This window comes from Heterocephalus glaber, unplaced genomic scaffold (genome assembly GCF_053883595.1).
Source record: "Heterocephalus glaber isolate CG9 unplaced genomic scaffold, H.glaber_assembly_v1.0 deba00001497, whole genome shotgun sequence".
Lineage (NCBI taxonomy): Eukaryota > Metazoa > Chordata > Mammalia > Rodentia > Bathyergidae > Heterocephalus > Heterocephalus glaber.
The window spans coordinates 51,427,291-51,440,907 of NW_028258320.1; the positions used below are offsets into that span (position 1 = coordinate 51,427,291).

A 13,617-nucleotide genomic window follows, 5' to 3' on the forward strand; every position below is an offset into this window, starting at 1 on the left:
TAGGAAGAGCTGGTCCCCACCACGCAGGAGGCCTAATAAGCCAGGAGCCATCTGAAAGCCCCTTTCAGCAGCTTCTAAATTTGTATGAAGGAAAATTTTATAATTTAATAATTCTGCCTCAGCTGGACAGTTAAGCTATTCTCAAATATTGGACTTCATTAGGGCAACTTTGGTTTTTCAAAAATAAACATACATCAACTGGTCTTTGTAGCACATGCCTGTAATCCCAGCATTCTGGGAGGCCAAAGCAGGAGGATGGACAGTTTGAGCCCAGCCTGGGCAATTTAACGAATTAGCAAGATTCTGTCTCAAAATTAAAAAATAAAAAAGGGCTGAGGAAGGCCTTGGGGTCAAATCCCAGTACCTATGTCGACCTAGATTGCTGTTTCTAGGGTATTAATCAGACACAAAGACCCTAAAACAAACTAATCCGTGATATATTCCAAGACCCTGCAACGAGAGGCACTGCATTTTGCAGCACCCCGTAGGGTTTTGGAAAAAGAATCCTCAAAAGCACAAGACTCTATCTGGTCTTGGCTCCTCCCTTTCTGAGCCCCAGGTGCTGATACGGTCCTGGGAGAAATTTGCGGGTGGGCTCCGAGGACTGGGCTGGCAAGTGCGTAGTGGGAGTGCCAGAATCTGATGGTGAACTCAGTCCATGCTCCGAGCGGTCCGAGGGCCAAGCCTGTGTTCTTAGCCTGTCGCGCAGGGTCAGTGAGAGACTCACCTCTGTCTGTTCATGAACCTGAGACGAGTCCTGCGGGACACTCGTGGGGTTCAGCCCTAGAACGAAGGGGCAGCTCTGGGGGCGCCCACTGCTCAGGAGGACGCTCGGCCGCTCCAGAGACCCAAGAGCTACCCAGAGCCACGGATAACCACTTCAGGAGAACGGAGGCGGAGTTCCCAATCCGGGCTCAGGGTCTGTCACATTCTGTCCTCAGGGTGCAGGGAGAGTGTCAGGGCAGAAGTAAGCACGCAACGGGGTTCTGGGCTCAAGGGCTGGGGTGCAGTAGGAAGACTTGCGCAAGAGCCGCACAGGACTACTCCACAGGCTGTGTCGGGGCCGAGCCGCAGACTGCTCAGAGAAGTCCAAGGCACAGCATCCGCGCAAGACCAAGAGCAGATGCCCCGACGGGGGCTCTACAATGCGCCGCGCCCGCCGTGAGTGCCTCAGCATTGGGAGGCTCGGACAGCTCGACACATCACCGGCCGCCTCTCGATCTTCCCTGGAGTAGGAGTGTGAACAACGCTCCGGCAGAGCACAGAGGGAGCGGGAGCCGGGTACGGGCACGGCCAGGCCAGCCCGGGCCGGTGCTTGGGGGTCCCACCCAGGAGGCAGCCCCGCCCTTCCCTGTCCGTCCCGCCTTCTAGGGCAGCGAAGCCAACCGACTCTCAGGCCCGCACAGCACTTGCCGCTAGGATTGGAGAGCGGCGCATGAAAGCGGAGCCACCTTTTTATAGAATGTAGTGGGCGAGGGCGCCGCAGACCCGGGGCAGAAAGAAGTTTGGCGCTCTGCGCATATGTCCAGAGCGTCCCTCTGGGCCAGCCGCGCCTGCTTCCCTACGCATGGCACCGGCACCTTTGTCCATGAACCCCACTGGGCTCAGGGCGCGTGGCGAGGACGGCACCGGGTCTGCCCTGCTGCCCTTCAGCGTTGAGTCGCTGCTGGAGGCAGAGCCTGGGCAGGGCCCGGAGCCCGCAGAGCCCGAGGAGGAAAGGCCGCGGGGTGACACGGAGCCTGGATCCTGGTTTCATCCCGCTGCCCGCGCGTGTCCCCCACGTAAGTGCCGAGCCTCGCATTCCTGTCTTCTGAGAAGGGCCCGCCTTGCCCAGGATCAGAAGACTGTAACTTAGGAAGTATCCAGCCAGTAACGGTGCCAGCCTAAAGGCAAGGGGGAAAAAACACCACCACCACCACCCAACCCACAGCGCTTCCAGGTCTGAGAGGCAGCCAGGTCCCACTCAGCCAAGTGTGTTTGCGCCTGCCCTCTCTTCCCAAAGCACCCCCGCCCACCCGGAGTTCCCAAGATAGTTGACGTTTGCTTCTGGCTTTTTTCAGGAGGGTAGAGTCCCTGTGCACCCCAGGGTGCGGAGCAGCGGATTTAGGGAGCAGAGCCCGATCCAGGACAGACCGATCCAGGACGGCCCACCCTTCCCCCACCGCCTCCGAGGTCCTTGCTTCGCTTACCCTGGTGGCCTTTGGGTTGTCATTGCTCCAAGCGCCAGTCACGGAGCGAGAACTACCACCCACAACCGGCCTTTGCAGGGGCCCGGCAGTATTGGACGCCGGGTTTTGAGCGCCCGTTTTGTGCTTCTCTTTTCTCTCAGGTGCCCTCAGCCCTTCACCCTGCACCCTCCGAAAACACAAGAACAACCGCAAGCCGCGGACGCCTTTCACCACGGCGCAGCTCCTGGCTCTAGAGCGCAAGTTCCACCAGAAGCAGTACTTGTCTGTCGCTGAGCGTGCGGAGTTCTCCAGCAGCTTGAGCCTCACCGAGACGCAAGTCAAGATCTGGTTTCAGAACCGCCGAGCCAAGGCCAAGCGGCTGCAGGAGGCCGAGCTGGAGAAGTTGAAGCTGGCAGCCAAGCCGCTGCTGCCCTCTTTCTCCCTGCCCTTCCCTCTGGGTGCCCCGCTGCACGGAGCTGCGGTGAGCGCTCTGCCGCCAGTGCCCCGGCTCCTCGCGGGCCCGGCCGCCGCCTGTGGTTTGTACTACCTGTCTTAGGCCGAGGGTCTGTAGTCGGCTTGGCAGTCTTTCAGGCGGGAGGGCGGCCTTGTCCTGTTAATCCCTCGCGGCCAGCGCGGTCACAGGCCTGCGCTTCAGCCGGTCTGCAGACCAGTCTTGTGCATCCCAGCGGTGCTGCTCCTGGTACCTGGCAGCGTTTCGATGTCGCTTTTTGGTTTTTGTTTGGCTTGGTTTTCTCATTTTCTTTTTAAATTTGCTAATGCGATGTTATATTTAATTCTTGAAGTCTATTGGTAGTTATCTTAGATTTTAAATTTTTCTTCACTCGATCTTAGCCAAAAGGCCGAGAAGCGATAAATTTTCTTAAAATTATGTTCGTACCAAACTTTTTCTGAAAGGCAATGAAAAGAGCTTCATAACAGTGGCCTCGAAGAGAACCAAAACAGATCTATTTACTTCTTACAAAACAAACAACAAAGTACTTTGAAGTTTGCTCCGGGAACGTGCCGCGGCTCTGATGCCCGAGCTCCCTCCAGATGACTATGTGCACGCAGAAGGTTCTATGAGATGGTTTTGAGCGGCAGAGAGAAACGAATTCCAGGACAAGCAATTAAAATAATTTGATGCCAAGACGGCTAGAAACACTGATTATTTTCATCGTGACTAGATTTATTACTTCCAGGCGGAATGGAAACTTTTTTCATTTTTTAAAAGTATAGACTGTTCTGGGAGTCCAAGGCTGTGTGGGAGAGGCAGCGAGGGGCAGAGGACGAGGGCTCTGTGGGGTTTAGGGACAGAGTCTCCTGTGAGACACTCCTTAGGACCGCGGCGTGAGGCAGGGGGAGTGGGCTATCAGCCTGGAGCTCGCGCCCTCTGGCGGCCGAATAAGAAAAATTGCCCCGGCTGCCCTGCGCTAAGCACCCAGGAGGAGGCCGTGGTCTTGGATGAGTCCTAAGGCTTCTCTCTAACACGGCCGGGGAGGCCAGGAACACGCTGGCTATCCTTCTGCTGCTGCTTTCACTGGATTGAGCTCTTTTACGAATGGGACGCCACTGGCTTTACCTGAGGAAGGAAAATATTGTGCTGTATCTCATCTATGCTGAGGGGCTGCCCTTGTGGGGCATTCACCCTCCATGCAGGACTGAGAACACTTAGGGTGCCTGTCCCTGAGATGCAAAAGAAAAAAACAAGTATCATTCTCCCTGTTATTTCAGCAGCCATCTGGAGACTTAAGGATAGAGTGTGCTGTGAGTTTATACAAGTTCCCCTCGGGGTAACAGTAGCTACAGCCCTTCCTCTCCTCCTAGGTCCTGCCTTCCAGCTGGAGAGGAGGAACTGGACCAGGAAGGATGCTGGCTGTGTGGGCAAGAGGACCAGGAGGAATTCCACACTCTTCACCCAGGACTAACCTTGGTGGCCCTGGGCTGGGTCCTCCTGGCTTGCAGGAGGAGGGAAGGACCCTGCTACACAATACTCAACAGGCTGCTGTGTGACCATGCCATAAGAAAACAACAGCAGACACACAATTGTACATAACATTATACCAAATTGCCTGTTGATGTCCATCAGACATTCTCCCTGCGTCACTGGGAAAACAGAAACTCTTGGGTTTTTAAAATGAAATGATGGAAGGGAAAGCACCTATCCCTCTCAGATGCTTGCCAGTGTGTGTTGGAATCTGAGTTGTTACATTTGATCTTAACCAGAAGGCCAAAAAGTGATGGAACCTGAGTTGTAAAACCCAATGTCAGATTCTCAGGTGGACAGACTCATTCTTGGTCTGTAAATACTATAGCGAAGAGGAGCTTGGGATGGAGGGAGGCTGGAGCCTCAGCAGCAACCCGCACCTCCCATGACCCTCATTTGCCAGGCACACCTGCTGCTTTTTAAGACCTGTGCATACTTGGATTCTGTTCTTAAATCTGAGGCTCCTGAGAGACACTGGGTAAGTCAGGACCAAGTTTTATGTTTCAATCATGGTGTTCATTTTTGTTTTGTTTTGTGGTGTGTGTGTGTGTGTGTGTGTGTGTGTGTGCTGTAAAATGAACTAAGCTACATCCTCGGCCCATTTATTTTTGGAACCAACCATTATAGGAGGAAAACGAGTGTATGAGTGTTCAGTGCCCTTCCAATGGAGCAGGAGTCTGCATGTGCAGCCTTGCTGCCTGGTAGCTTGTCTTTATCCATACAGTAAGTGCTGGCTGAGACATATAAATGACCCTACAGGGCCATAGAGTGAAGAGTCCCAGACACTTCAGGGCTGACATAGAATCTGCTGAATTAAGTGAGGAAATTGCTAATTTGTCTCTCTGTAACTTTCTCTGACCCAAAATATATAGGGAGCCTCTCCCCAGATATCCCCATTGAGCCTGGTGCCCTGACCTCCAGGGGGAGCCCAGCTCTAGGGGACCTAGAGGGTGGGATGAGCATGTGCCTGCACATCATGGCAACAGCCCTTGTTACTGTCCAAGTAGTGTTTGCTTTCAGAACAAAGCTGAGGTGAATTTTTCAAGAAAGACTTTTTTGAAGAGATGGTTGTTTCATCAGCCCTCTTAAAGGACTTGGTTCCCTATAAACTCTGGCTGGGTCTCAGGGTGTATGCCCCTGCTGGCTACCTCACGAATTTAGCCAGTGGATTGCCAAGTCAGAGGTCTATGAAGGCCAGAGGCGGCCCAGAGCCAGGAAAGGATGCACCATCGTGACCCTTCAGAGGAACTGGGGGCCTCTGCCTCCCCCCTCATCTTATAGATGGATACTCTGAGCCTCGGATTCCTGGTCCTCCATTAGTGCCCTTTCAGCTACCCATGCTGGGCCTCCCTCTGCTGGTGAACTTGGAGCCACTGCCCTGCCCTTGGGAGTTTGTGATCTGGGTGGGAACACTTAACAAGGTGGCCAAGACAGCCATTAGGGAAGACCGTGTTCCTTGTAGGTGCAGGGCTGTGTGGTCCAAGGATGAATAGTGGGCAAGTAGTGAGATGGTATGAACTGTGGGTGACCTCTGGCAGAGCCAAAGTGTAGAGAACCAGACTGTGAAGGACCCCATTAACCCCACCACCACCAGTGGCATCTCATGTCTCATTAAAGGAGTGACCTGAGCCCTAAAAAATGCCCCCAAAGCTCCTAATATCAGGGTTACATCCAAAGAGGGTGGGGAGGCAGAGGCAGGCTCACATACTTGATGGATGGGGCTGGCTTGCCTGGGCAACATTCTGGCACAAGGTCAGCCCATGGACCCCCTACCAGCCGCCTGGAATAGTCTTTTCTGGGTTTATTGGGAGCTGCTTTGGGCCCCTCTTCTGGTGTGAACACCAGGCCATGATGTTGTGTGTGTGGACCATTCAGAGGGTAGGGGCCCAGTCAGTCCTGCTTATGGTATTTTTGAGGAAGGGATTCACAAAATCTGACCAGTAGACCTTGGATCATCCTAAAGATCTAGAGGTCAGAGTGATTTTTGAAAAGTTGACTAGATTCTTAACCTGGGCAGTGGTACTGTGGTATTCACTGTCCCTGCCACAACATGTGATTTTATACACAATGAAACACTTCTGGGCATACTTCCTTCCAATAAACTATAAAGATAAAAGAATAGGCATTTAAAGAATAATGTCTTTTCTATATTACTGAAATTCGATCCAACTTACTTTAACACTAAGAAAGGGAAATGTTCTCTCCTGGTCTTCTTTGTGGTCCCCAAGCCTCCCCAGTCCCCAACTTGATGCATGACCTCAGGAACAATTTCTGAATAAATGGACTGCACTGTCTTCCTAGTGCAATAATACATTATGTTACCTAGTTAGCCTGAAGCTCCAGTACTTTCATTTTCACTTTTAAAATGATCACCTAAAAATATCATCTAAACATACAGAATTTTTGCTATTTCTGATGGTTTATTACATGCTATATTAAGAAAAAAAATCATGCAGTGAATTAAGTAGATGTGGCCAGTGATAATAAAATGCTAAATTTCAGAGATGATAAGATGAAGAAAAAGAATGTCTTAGCATTTGTGAGTTGTGTTTTAAAAGCCACACCAAACAGCTACATTACTCCTTTAAACATTCATGAAGTGTTATTTTTTCTAGGTTGTACTTTGAAAATTTGTCAGAATGAGGAACCATCTCTACCTTCAATGTGCACTGGTTTTTGCACACAGAGGGTGAAGGTTGCTCTGGAGGCAGTCCTGGGACCCTGCAGGAAGACAGAACTACAGTCCTAGCTTATTCAGAAGCCCTTTGGGACAGTGTTGGATGAGCTGCAGCTACACAGCATGGTGCACCTCCTACTTCTTTTCTCAGTAGGCTGCTAGAGCCTCTGGCCTGAACACAAACAGAAGCACCTTGGAGAAGGTTCATCTTTGTCTCATTTTGGTTTTTAAATTAGACACTTTCAGCAAAAGCAAGGTATTTGCAGTGGGTTTTTCTGGACACCTTTTCCAATTTTTTAAGGATCTTTTCTGCAGCTGGTTAGTAAAAAGTTTATCATAAATTAATGTGTTTTTGTTTGCTGGTTTTTTTCTTGGTACTGAGGATGGAACTCAGGACCTTGTGCTTACCAGGCAGGTATGGTGCCACTGAGCTCAATCCCTGGCTAATGTTGGGTTTTATCAAATTCTTTTCTACATATACTGAGATAATTAAATAATTTTCCTCTTTGATCTGTTGGGGGAAATTACAGTAGATTTTCCAGTGTTAAGTAAATTGTGACTTCCTAGAATAAATCCATTTTCTGGGCTGTGGATTTAGCTCAGTTGTTCCGCTGCCTGCCTCGCAAACACAAGGTCCTGAGTTCGATCCCCAGTACCAAAAAAAGAAAAAAAAAAGAATAAATCTATATTCAGGTATGAGGCAAAAAATAAAAAGACAGCTGGATGTGGTGGTGCAAACCTGTAATCCCAGCACTCGGGAGGCTGAGGCAGGAGGATCACCATGAGTTCAAAGCTGGCCTGGGCTACCTAGTGAGTTCAAAGCCAGTTTGAACTGCATAGTGAGATCCTGTCTCAAACAATTAAAAAAAAAGATAATAAATGATGAATTGACAATATCACTGTTTAAAACTTAAGTACAGGGGCTGGAGATTTAGCTCAGTGACAATGTGCTTGCCTCACAAGCTCAAGGTCCTGAGTTCAATCCCCAGTACCAAAACAACAACAACAAGAAAAAAAACCATTTCCTTGGGTTTGGGCCAGGGATTTAGCTCAGTGGCAACGTGCCTCCCTCACAAGTCCAAGGTCCGAAGTTTGATCCCAGGTACAGGGGAAAAGAAAAAAAAAAGAATTGTTAAAACTTGGGTACCAAAAAACATAAAAACATTAAGTTCAGCAGCAATCTGCAGAAACAACAGTAACATCTTCCTCTTTGGTGAAAGAGGGAGGACTGCAGCAGTCAGGAGTTGTGGTGAGGAGACAGTGTCCACCTGGATGGTGGCCTGGAACAGCCCTGAATGCAAAGAGCCACCTCAGCTGAAAGGGTGCTCTTGAACTCCTCAACAGCATGGCCAGTGACACACTTGTCCTTCAGGCTATGACGGGTGCAGTTTGCAGTGAGCACTGGCCTGCTTCCTAATGCTGTGGAGAGGACTGATGACCTTTGGTCTCCACAGGCCACTCTCAGGAGGGGTCACTCTGTTTCTGCAGAGACAATGACAGCTCCTTCCTTCATGTCTGTGGACTTAAGTCACAACTCTGTCAAAAGTTCTGCAAGAGTAAACAGTGTGTGCCATCTGTCCCTTAGATGCAGCCTGGTGACAAGATTTGGTTGAATATGAACTTTTCATTCAAGTCTGGATCTTGCCACTGGTACTATCCACACCTCAGCCTGCCTCAGCACTTTTTCTCTTCTGTTATGGAAAATTCCAGTGTGATTATTCATACACGCGCGTGCGTGCGCACACACACACACACACACACACACAAGGTGGAGGCATGGATTGTAAACTTCCATGCCTCTGCTCCCAACCTCAGCAACTGTCAGCTCAGAGATGATCCAGTTTCATCTGAACCCAAAACAACTGCTTTTCTGGACAGCAAATCCTAGAGGTCATAGTATTCCCTTCACAAATGCTTCAAGATGTGTCTTTTAAAAAAGATGATTTGAAAAGGCATAACCATACTATAACATTAGCAGTTATCTTTCATTTTATCAGAAACCCAGAAGCACTGAGGTTTCCATAGAATTCACCCATTTAAAGTCTATAATTCAGAGCTTTTTAGTGTGTTCACAGACATGTACAACCATCACTACAGTTAATTTTAGGACATTTCATCACCTCAGGAAGAAGCCTGCCCCAAGCTATCAAGAATCTATTAGGGCCAGGGATTTAGCTCAGTGGTTCCGCCTCCTGCCTCACAAGCGCAAGGCCCCGAGTTTGATCCCCCATACCAAAAACAAAACAAAACAAGAATCTACTTTCTGTGTGTAGGTTTTGTAGATTTCCTTGTTCTGGACATTTTGTGGAAATGGAATCATATAGTAAGATGTGTGTGTGTGTGTGTGTGTGTGTGTGTGTGTGTCTGTGTGTGCATGGTTTCATTCACTTAATGTTTTCAATGTTCATCTTCCATTTTATGGATGAAAAACATTTGTTTATTCATTCATCAGTTAATGGACATTTAAGTTATTTCCACGTTTTGGGCATTGTGAATAATGCTGCTATGAACATTTGGGTACAAGTTTTTGTGTGGGCATATGTCTTCATTGCTTTTGAGGATATACCTAGGAGTGGGGTTGCTGGATCATGTGGTAACTGTATTTGAGGTACTGCAGTATTGTTTCTCAAATCAGCTGCACTGTATTACATTCCCACTAGCAGGGCATGAGAGTTTTTACATCCTTGTCAAAAATTATCTGGTGTTTTGATTCTAGTGGGCATAAATCTTATTATAATTTTAATTTGTACTTTCCCGAGGACAAATGATGCTGAGTATCATTTCATGTGCTTATTGGCTATTCTTTGGAGAAATATCTATTAAAGTTCTTTGCCCATTTTTAAATTGTGTCACTTGTTTTTTGTGTTCATTTGTAGTTTCTTTATATATTCTGGATATTAAACCCTCATCAGATATATGACTTGTAAATATTTTCTTCCATTCTATGGGTTCTCTTTTCACTTCCTTGATGGTACCCTTTGAAGCACAAAATATTTTAATTTTGATGAAGTCCAATTTACCTGGTTTTTCTCTCTTTTTTGCTCATACTCTGGTATCATGTCTAAGAATCCTTTGTCAGATTGAAGGTCACAAATATTTACTCCTATGTTTTCTTTTAAGTCTTTTATAGTTTATTTAACTCTTCAACTTCTTTGAAATATGTTTTATAGCTTTCAAGGTATAAGTTTTGTACTTCTTTTGTTAAATTTATTCCTAAGTGTTTTATTCATTTTGATTGTATTGCAAATAGAATTCTTAATTCTATTTTTGGATTGTTCATTGTAAGTGTATAGAAATACACTGATTTTGCATGTTGATTTTTGTGTCTTAAAAGCTTGCTGAGGGCTGGGGATTTAGCTCAGTGGTTCTGCTGCCTGCTTCAAACACTGAAGGACCCGAGTTTGATTCCCGGTACCAAAAAAAAAAGCTTGCTGAATTCATTTATTAGTTCTAATCCTTATTTCAGTGGATTTCTTAGAATTTTCTATATATAAGATTATGCCATCTAGAATAGAAATAATTTTACTTCCTTTCCCAACCAGATGCTGTTACTTTTTCACTCCACACTGCCGTGGCTAGAACCTCTAGGACAATGTTGAACAGAAATGGCAAGAACAGATATCCTGGCCTTGTTCCTGATCTGGGGGGGGGGGCGGCGGGGAACAAGCAAAGAAACAAACAAACAAAAAAGTCTTTCATCTTTAAGTATTATGTTAGCTGTGGACTTTTTGTAGATGCCCATTGTCAGGTCAAGGAAGCTCCCATTTATCCACACTTTGTTGAGCATTTTTATCATGAAAAGGTGCTCGTTTTGTTAGATAATTTTTCTGCATTGATTGAGATGATTGTATAATTTTTGTTTTTTATTCTATAGTTATATTACATTAATTGATATTTTAATATTAAACCAGCCTTACTTCCTGAAATAAATTTCACTTAACTATGGGATAATACTTCTTTTTACTTGTTGCTGGGTTAATATATTATTCTTTTCCTATGTTGCTACATTTGGTTTGTTAGTGTTTTGTTGAGGATTTTTGTGTCCATATTCATAAGATATTGGACTATGCTTTGCTTTGCTTCTGATATCTTTGTATGGCTGTGGTATCATAATGCTGTTCTTATAAAATGAGGAAATATTTTCTCTTCTATTTTTTGAAGAGTTTTTGAAAATTGATATTAATTGTTCAAGTACTTGGTAGAATTCAGTAGTGGAACTATTTGGTCCTGAACTTTATTTCCTGGATAGTTTGTCTTATGTCTAATTTAGCCCCTTTTTTGTGTGCTGTAGGTCTGTTCAGATGGTTTGTTTTCTTCTTGGGTAAGTTTTGGTAATTTTTTGGGAATTTGTCCATTTCAATTAATTCTCTAATTTGGTGGTCTATAGTTGTTCTTTCATATCCTTTCCCTTTTTTACTGCCTGCAGTACTGGGGTTGAAGCCACTTGCCTCAGGCAAGTGCTGCACTGATAACTTAATAGATTGAATATTAAGGTAGTTGTAGAAGCGAAATAAGTAATGTGTTCTTTTAAGATTTGCTTTTCCCGTAACTCCTTGTTTAAGGTGAGGATCATCTGACTCTAACTTGTGACTTCATTAACCTAACAAAGTTACCCTGACAGGGTGAATTTACAATGTATATGGCTATCTTGTGTCTGTGACTCGTAAATAGGAACTGGAATTGTATTTACATATCAAAGACCACTAGGGATGAGATAATGGCTAAAAAGGATATAAAAAGGGAAATGCTGAAAAAAGGGGGGGGGGGGGGATACTGACCAGACTGGTTTCTGGCTTTCCCGCCCGCTCATGAGATGAAATTTTATTATTTTATCCAAATTTTGTGTCTCTGTGCATTTCTTTCCAAGATTTCTGCAACAGCACCACTAAGCTGTATCTCCAGCCCTTTTTTATTTTGAGATAAGGTCTCACAAAGTTGCCCACACTAGCTTCAAACCTGTCATCCTCCTACCCGATCTCCCTAGTAGCTGGTATTACGGATTACTGGTATGGTTCTTTCCTATAAAGTAGCTGGCTCCAGTTTAGTCTGTATCTCAAGGTCTTGCCAACCTCTAGTCACCACTCTTGCCTTATTCTTCAAAGCACCCTTGGGCTCAAACTTCACATTTTGTTGCAAATGAAACTGGTTCCTGTGACAATCTATTTTCCTGTGGTGTTTCTCACCCCTAAGCAAAATCTCTGAATCAGTGCTCAGGATCTGGAGTGAGGACATGGAAAGTTTCCCTCTGAATTACACTGTGTTCCAGGAGCTCCATGGAGAAGGGACCCATAGCCTGATCCTCTCTCTTGCCTCTTCTGAGAGGGAGCCAGCACCTCGGACCTCACCTTGACTGAGTACTGGCAGAAGGGAGTCTCTGGTCTCAGTCATACCCACCCTGTGCACTCAGCTTCAGCAATAGGGCCCTGGGGGAGGATGAGGACAGTGAAGTGCTGCCCCTGCAGGGAGAAAGCCCTCTACTGGGGCAGGAAGAAGCCTGTCCTCTTGGCTACAAGGTCTGATGGAGTGTGCCCCTGAGCCTGCCATTCCAATGTCACTCTCTTGCCTCTCTTACTGAATTTTCACAGATTTTCTTGAATAGATGTTTATTTGCCTTTTCCCCTTAAGTTTGCTATTATTGTCTTAAAATATTGTTTCCACTTCCACTAGGGAATGGGGTAGTTAATCATCTCACACTGTCACCTGGAAGCTGATTCTCAGGTAGACTTGGTTTGCTAATTTTCCTTCCAATTTGTTTATTTGCATCTGGATCCCATAAGGTGCACATCACAGTAAGTTGACACATGTCAGCTCTCAGTGGGCTTTTTCCCTCTTCCTTGTTGGAGCAATTGGGTTGTTTTACCTGGAGTTTTCCACACTTTGGTTTTGCTGCCTGAATTCCTGGGTGTCAGTTAATTGCTGTCCACCTGGAAGGGAGACCAGCTTGCTGTACCTCTGAGCTGTATGTACCCTGGTAGGCTCACAGTACAACTTGACAGTGTCTCCAATCAACTGCTCAGAATCTCTCCCACTTCCTGCCCACAGCTTCTCTTACAGCATGTAGGGGCCTGACCATTTTGACCACCCTTTCACACAAAACTGGAAGTGTGGGGGACTTATACCACATCACAATTGATAAATAACTTATCTCTTGGTATAACTGAGATACATCCTGTAAAGTCCCTTGAAGGGGTGGCCTTGGCTGCTCCCAATGGTGGCCACCTCAATAATACCCCTTGGGCAAATTTCCCTTTTTCCCTTCACTCTCCACAGTCTTTCCCTAGAAATGAACCACTCTCATGCAAGCCCTTATCTCAGGCTCTGCTTTGGAAGGACTAAACAAAGACAATCAGATTCAGCCTTAGTGCAAGTCTACTTGGTAGGTTGTATGAACTTCGATCAAGAAAAATCCGATGTCTAGTTTGCTCTTTTTTTGTTATTAGCAGCTGCTGACATCAACAATTTAATTGCTGAACTACAGTGCTTGTAGGAAGGGTAGGGAAAATTCTCTAATTTTCTTCACTTTACCAGTTTTCAGAATGATGAGTCAATTCCTGACATCCTCCCCAGTGTAGCCACTAAATTTTTTTCTTTTTTTGTACCAGGGATCATACTCAGGACCTTGCACTTACAAGGCAGTCGCAGCACCACTGAGCTAAATCCCTGATCTAAAATGTTTATTTTTAAAGAATCATTGTGTGTTCATGGATTTAAGTAATTTGAAGTGTTTCAAACAATTATAATTATTGATCTTATTAATGCTCAAGCTGTCCTACCTTTGCCCAGTGGGA

The 13,617-nt window shown here is 46.1% G+C and overlaps 1 protein-coding gene across 2 annotated transcripts; it reads left to right on the plus strand.

The window, feature by feature from the left end:
• The first annotated feature begins 1,479 nt into the window (after positions 1 to 1,479).
• LOC101696683 (homeobox protein MSX-3) lies at positions 1,480 to 9,655 on the plus strand. Of its 2 annotated transcripts, XR_015440414.1 has the most exons (3): positions 1,480 to 1,781; positions 2,330 to 4,630; positions 6,768 to 9,655. XR_015440414.1 is itself a non-coding variant. In XM_004838994.3 (2 exons), exons 1-2 carry the CDS (start codon positions 1,568 to 1,570, stop codon positions 2,722 to 2,724), a joined length of 609 nt encoding a protein of 202 aa, XP_004839051.1. In that variant the 5' UTR covers positions 1,480 to 1,567; the 3' UTR covers positions 2,725 to 5,478. The 2 variants fall into 2 exon arrangements, 1 of the variants encoding a protein (XP_004839051.1); XM_004838994.3 differs by lacking the exon at positions 6,768 to 9,655 and having other exon boundaries at positions 2,330 to 5,478.
• The last annotated feature ends 3,962 nt before the right edge of the window (positions 9,656 to 13,617 follow it).

Excerpts from the sequence above, each read along its gene's own strand:
- LOC101696683 (XM_004838994.3), top strand. The coding sequence starts at position 1,568 with ATGGCACCGGCACCTTTGTCCATGAACCCCACTGGGCTCAGGGCGCGT. Across the intron at positions 1,782-2,329 it reads TGCCCGCGCGTGTCCCCCAC|GTGCCCTCAGCCCTTCACCC; the intron begins GTAAGTGCCGAG and ends CTTTTCTCTCAG.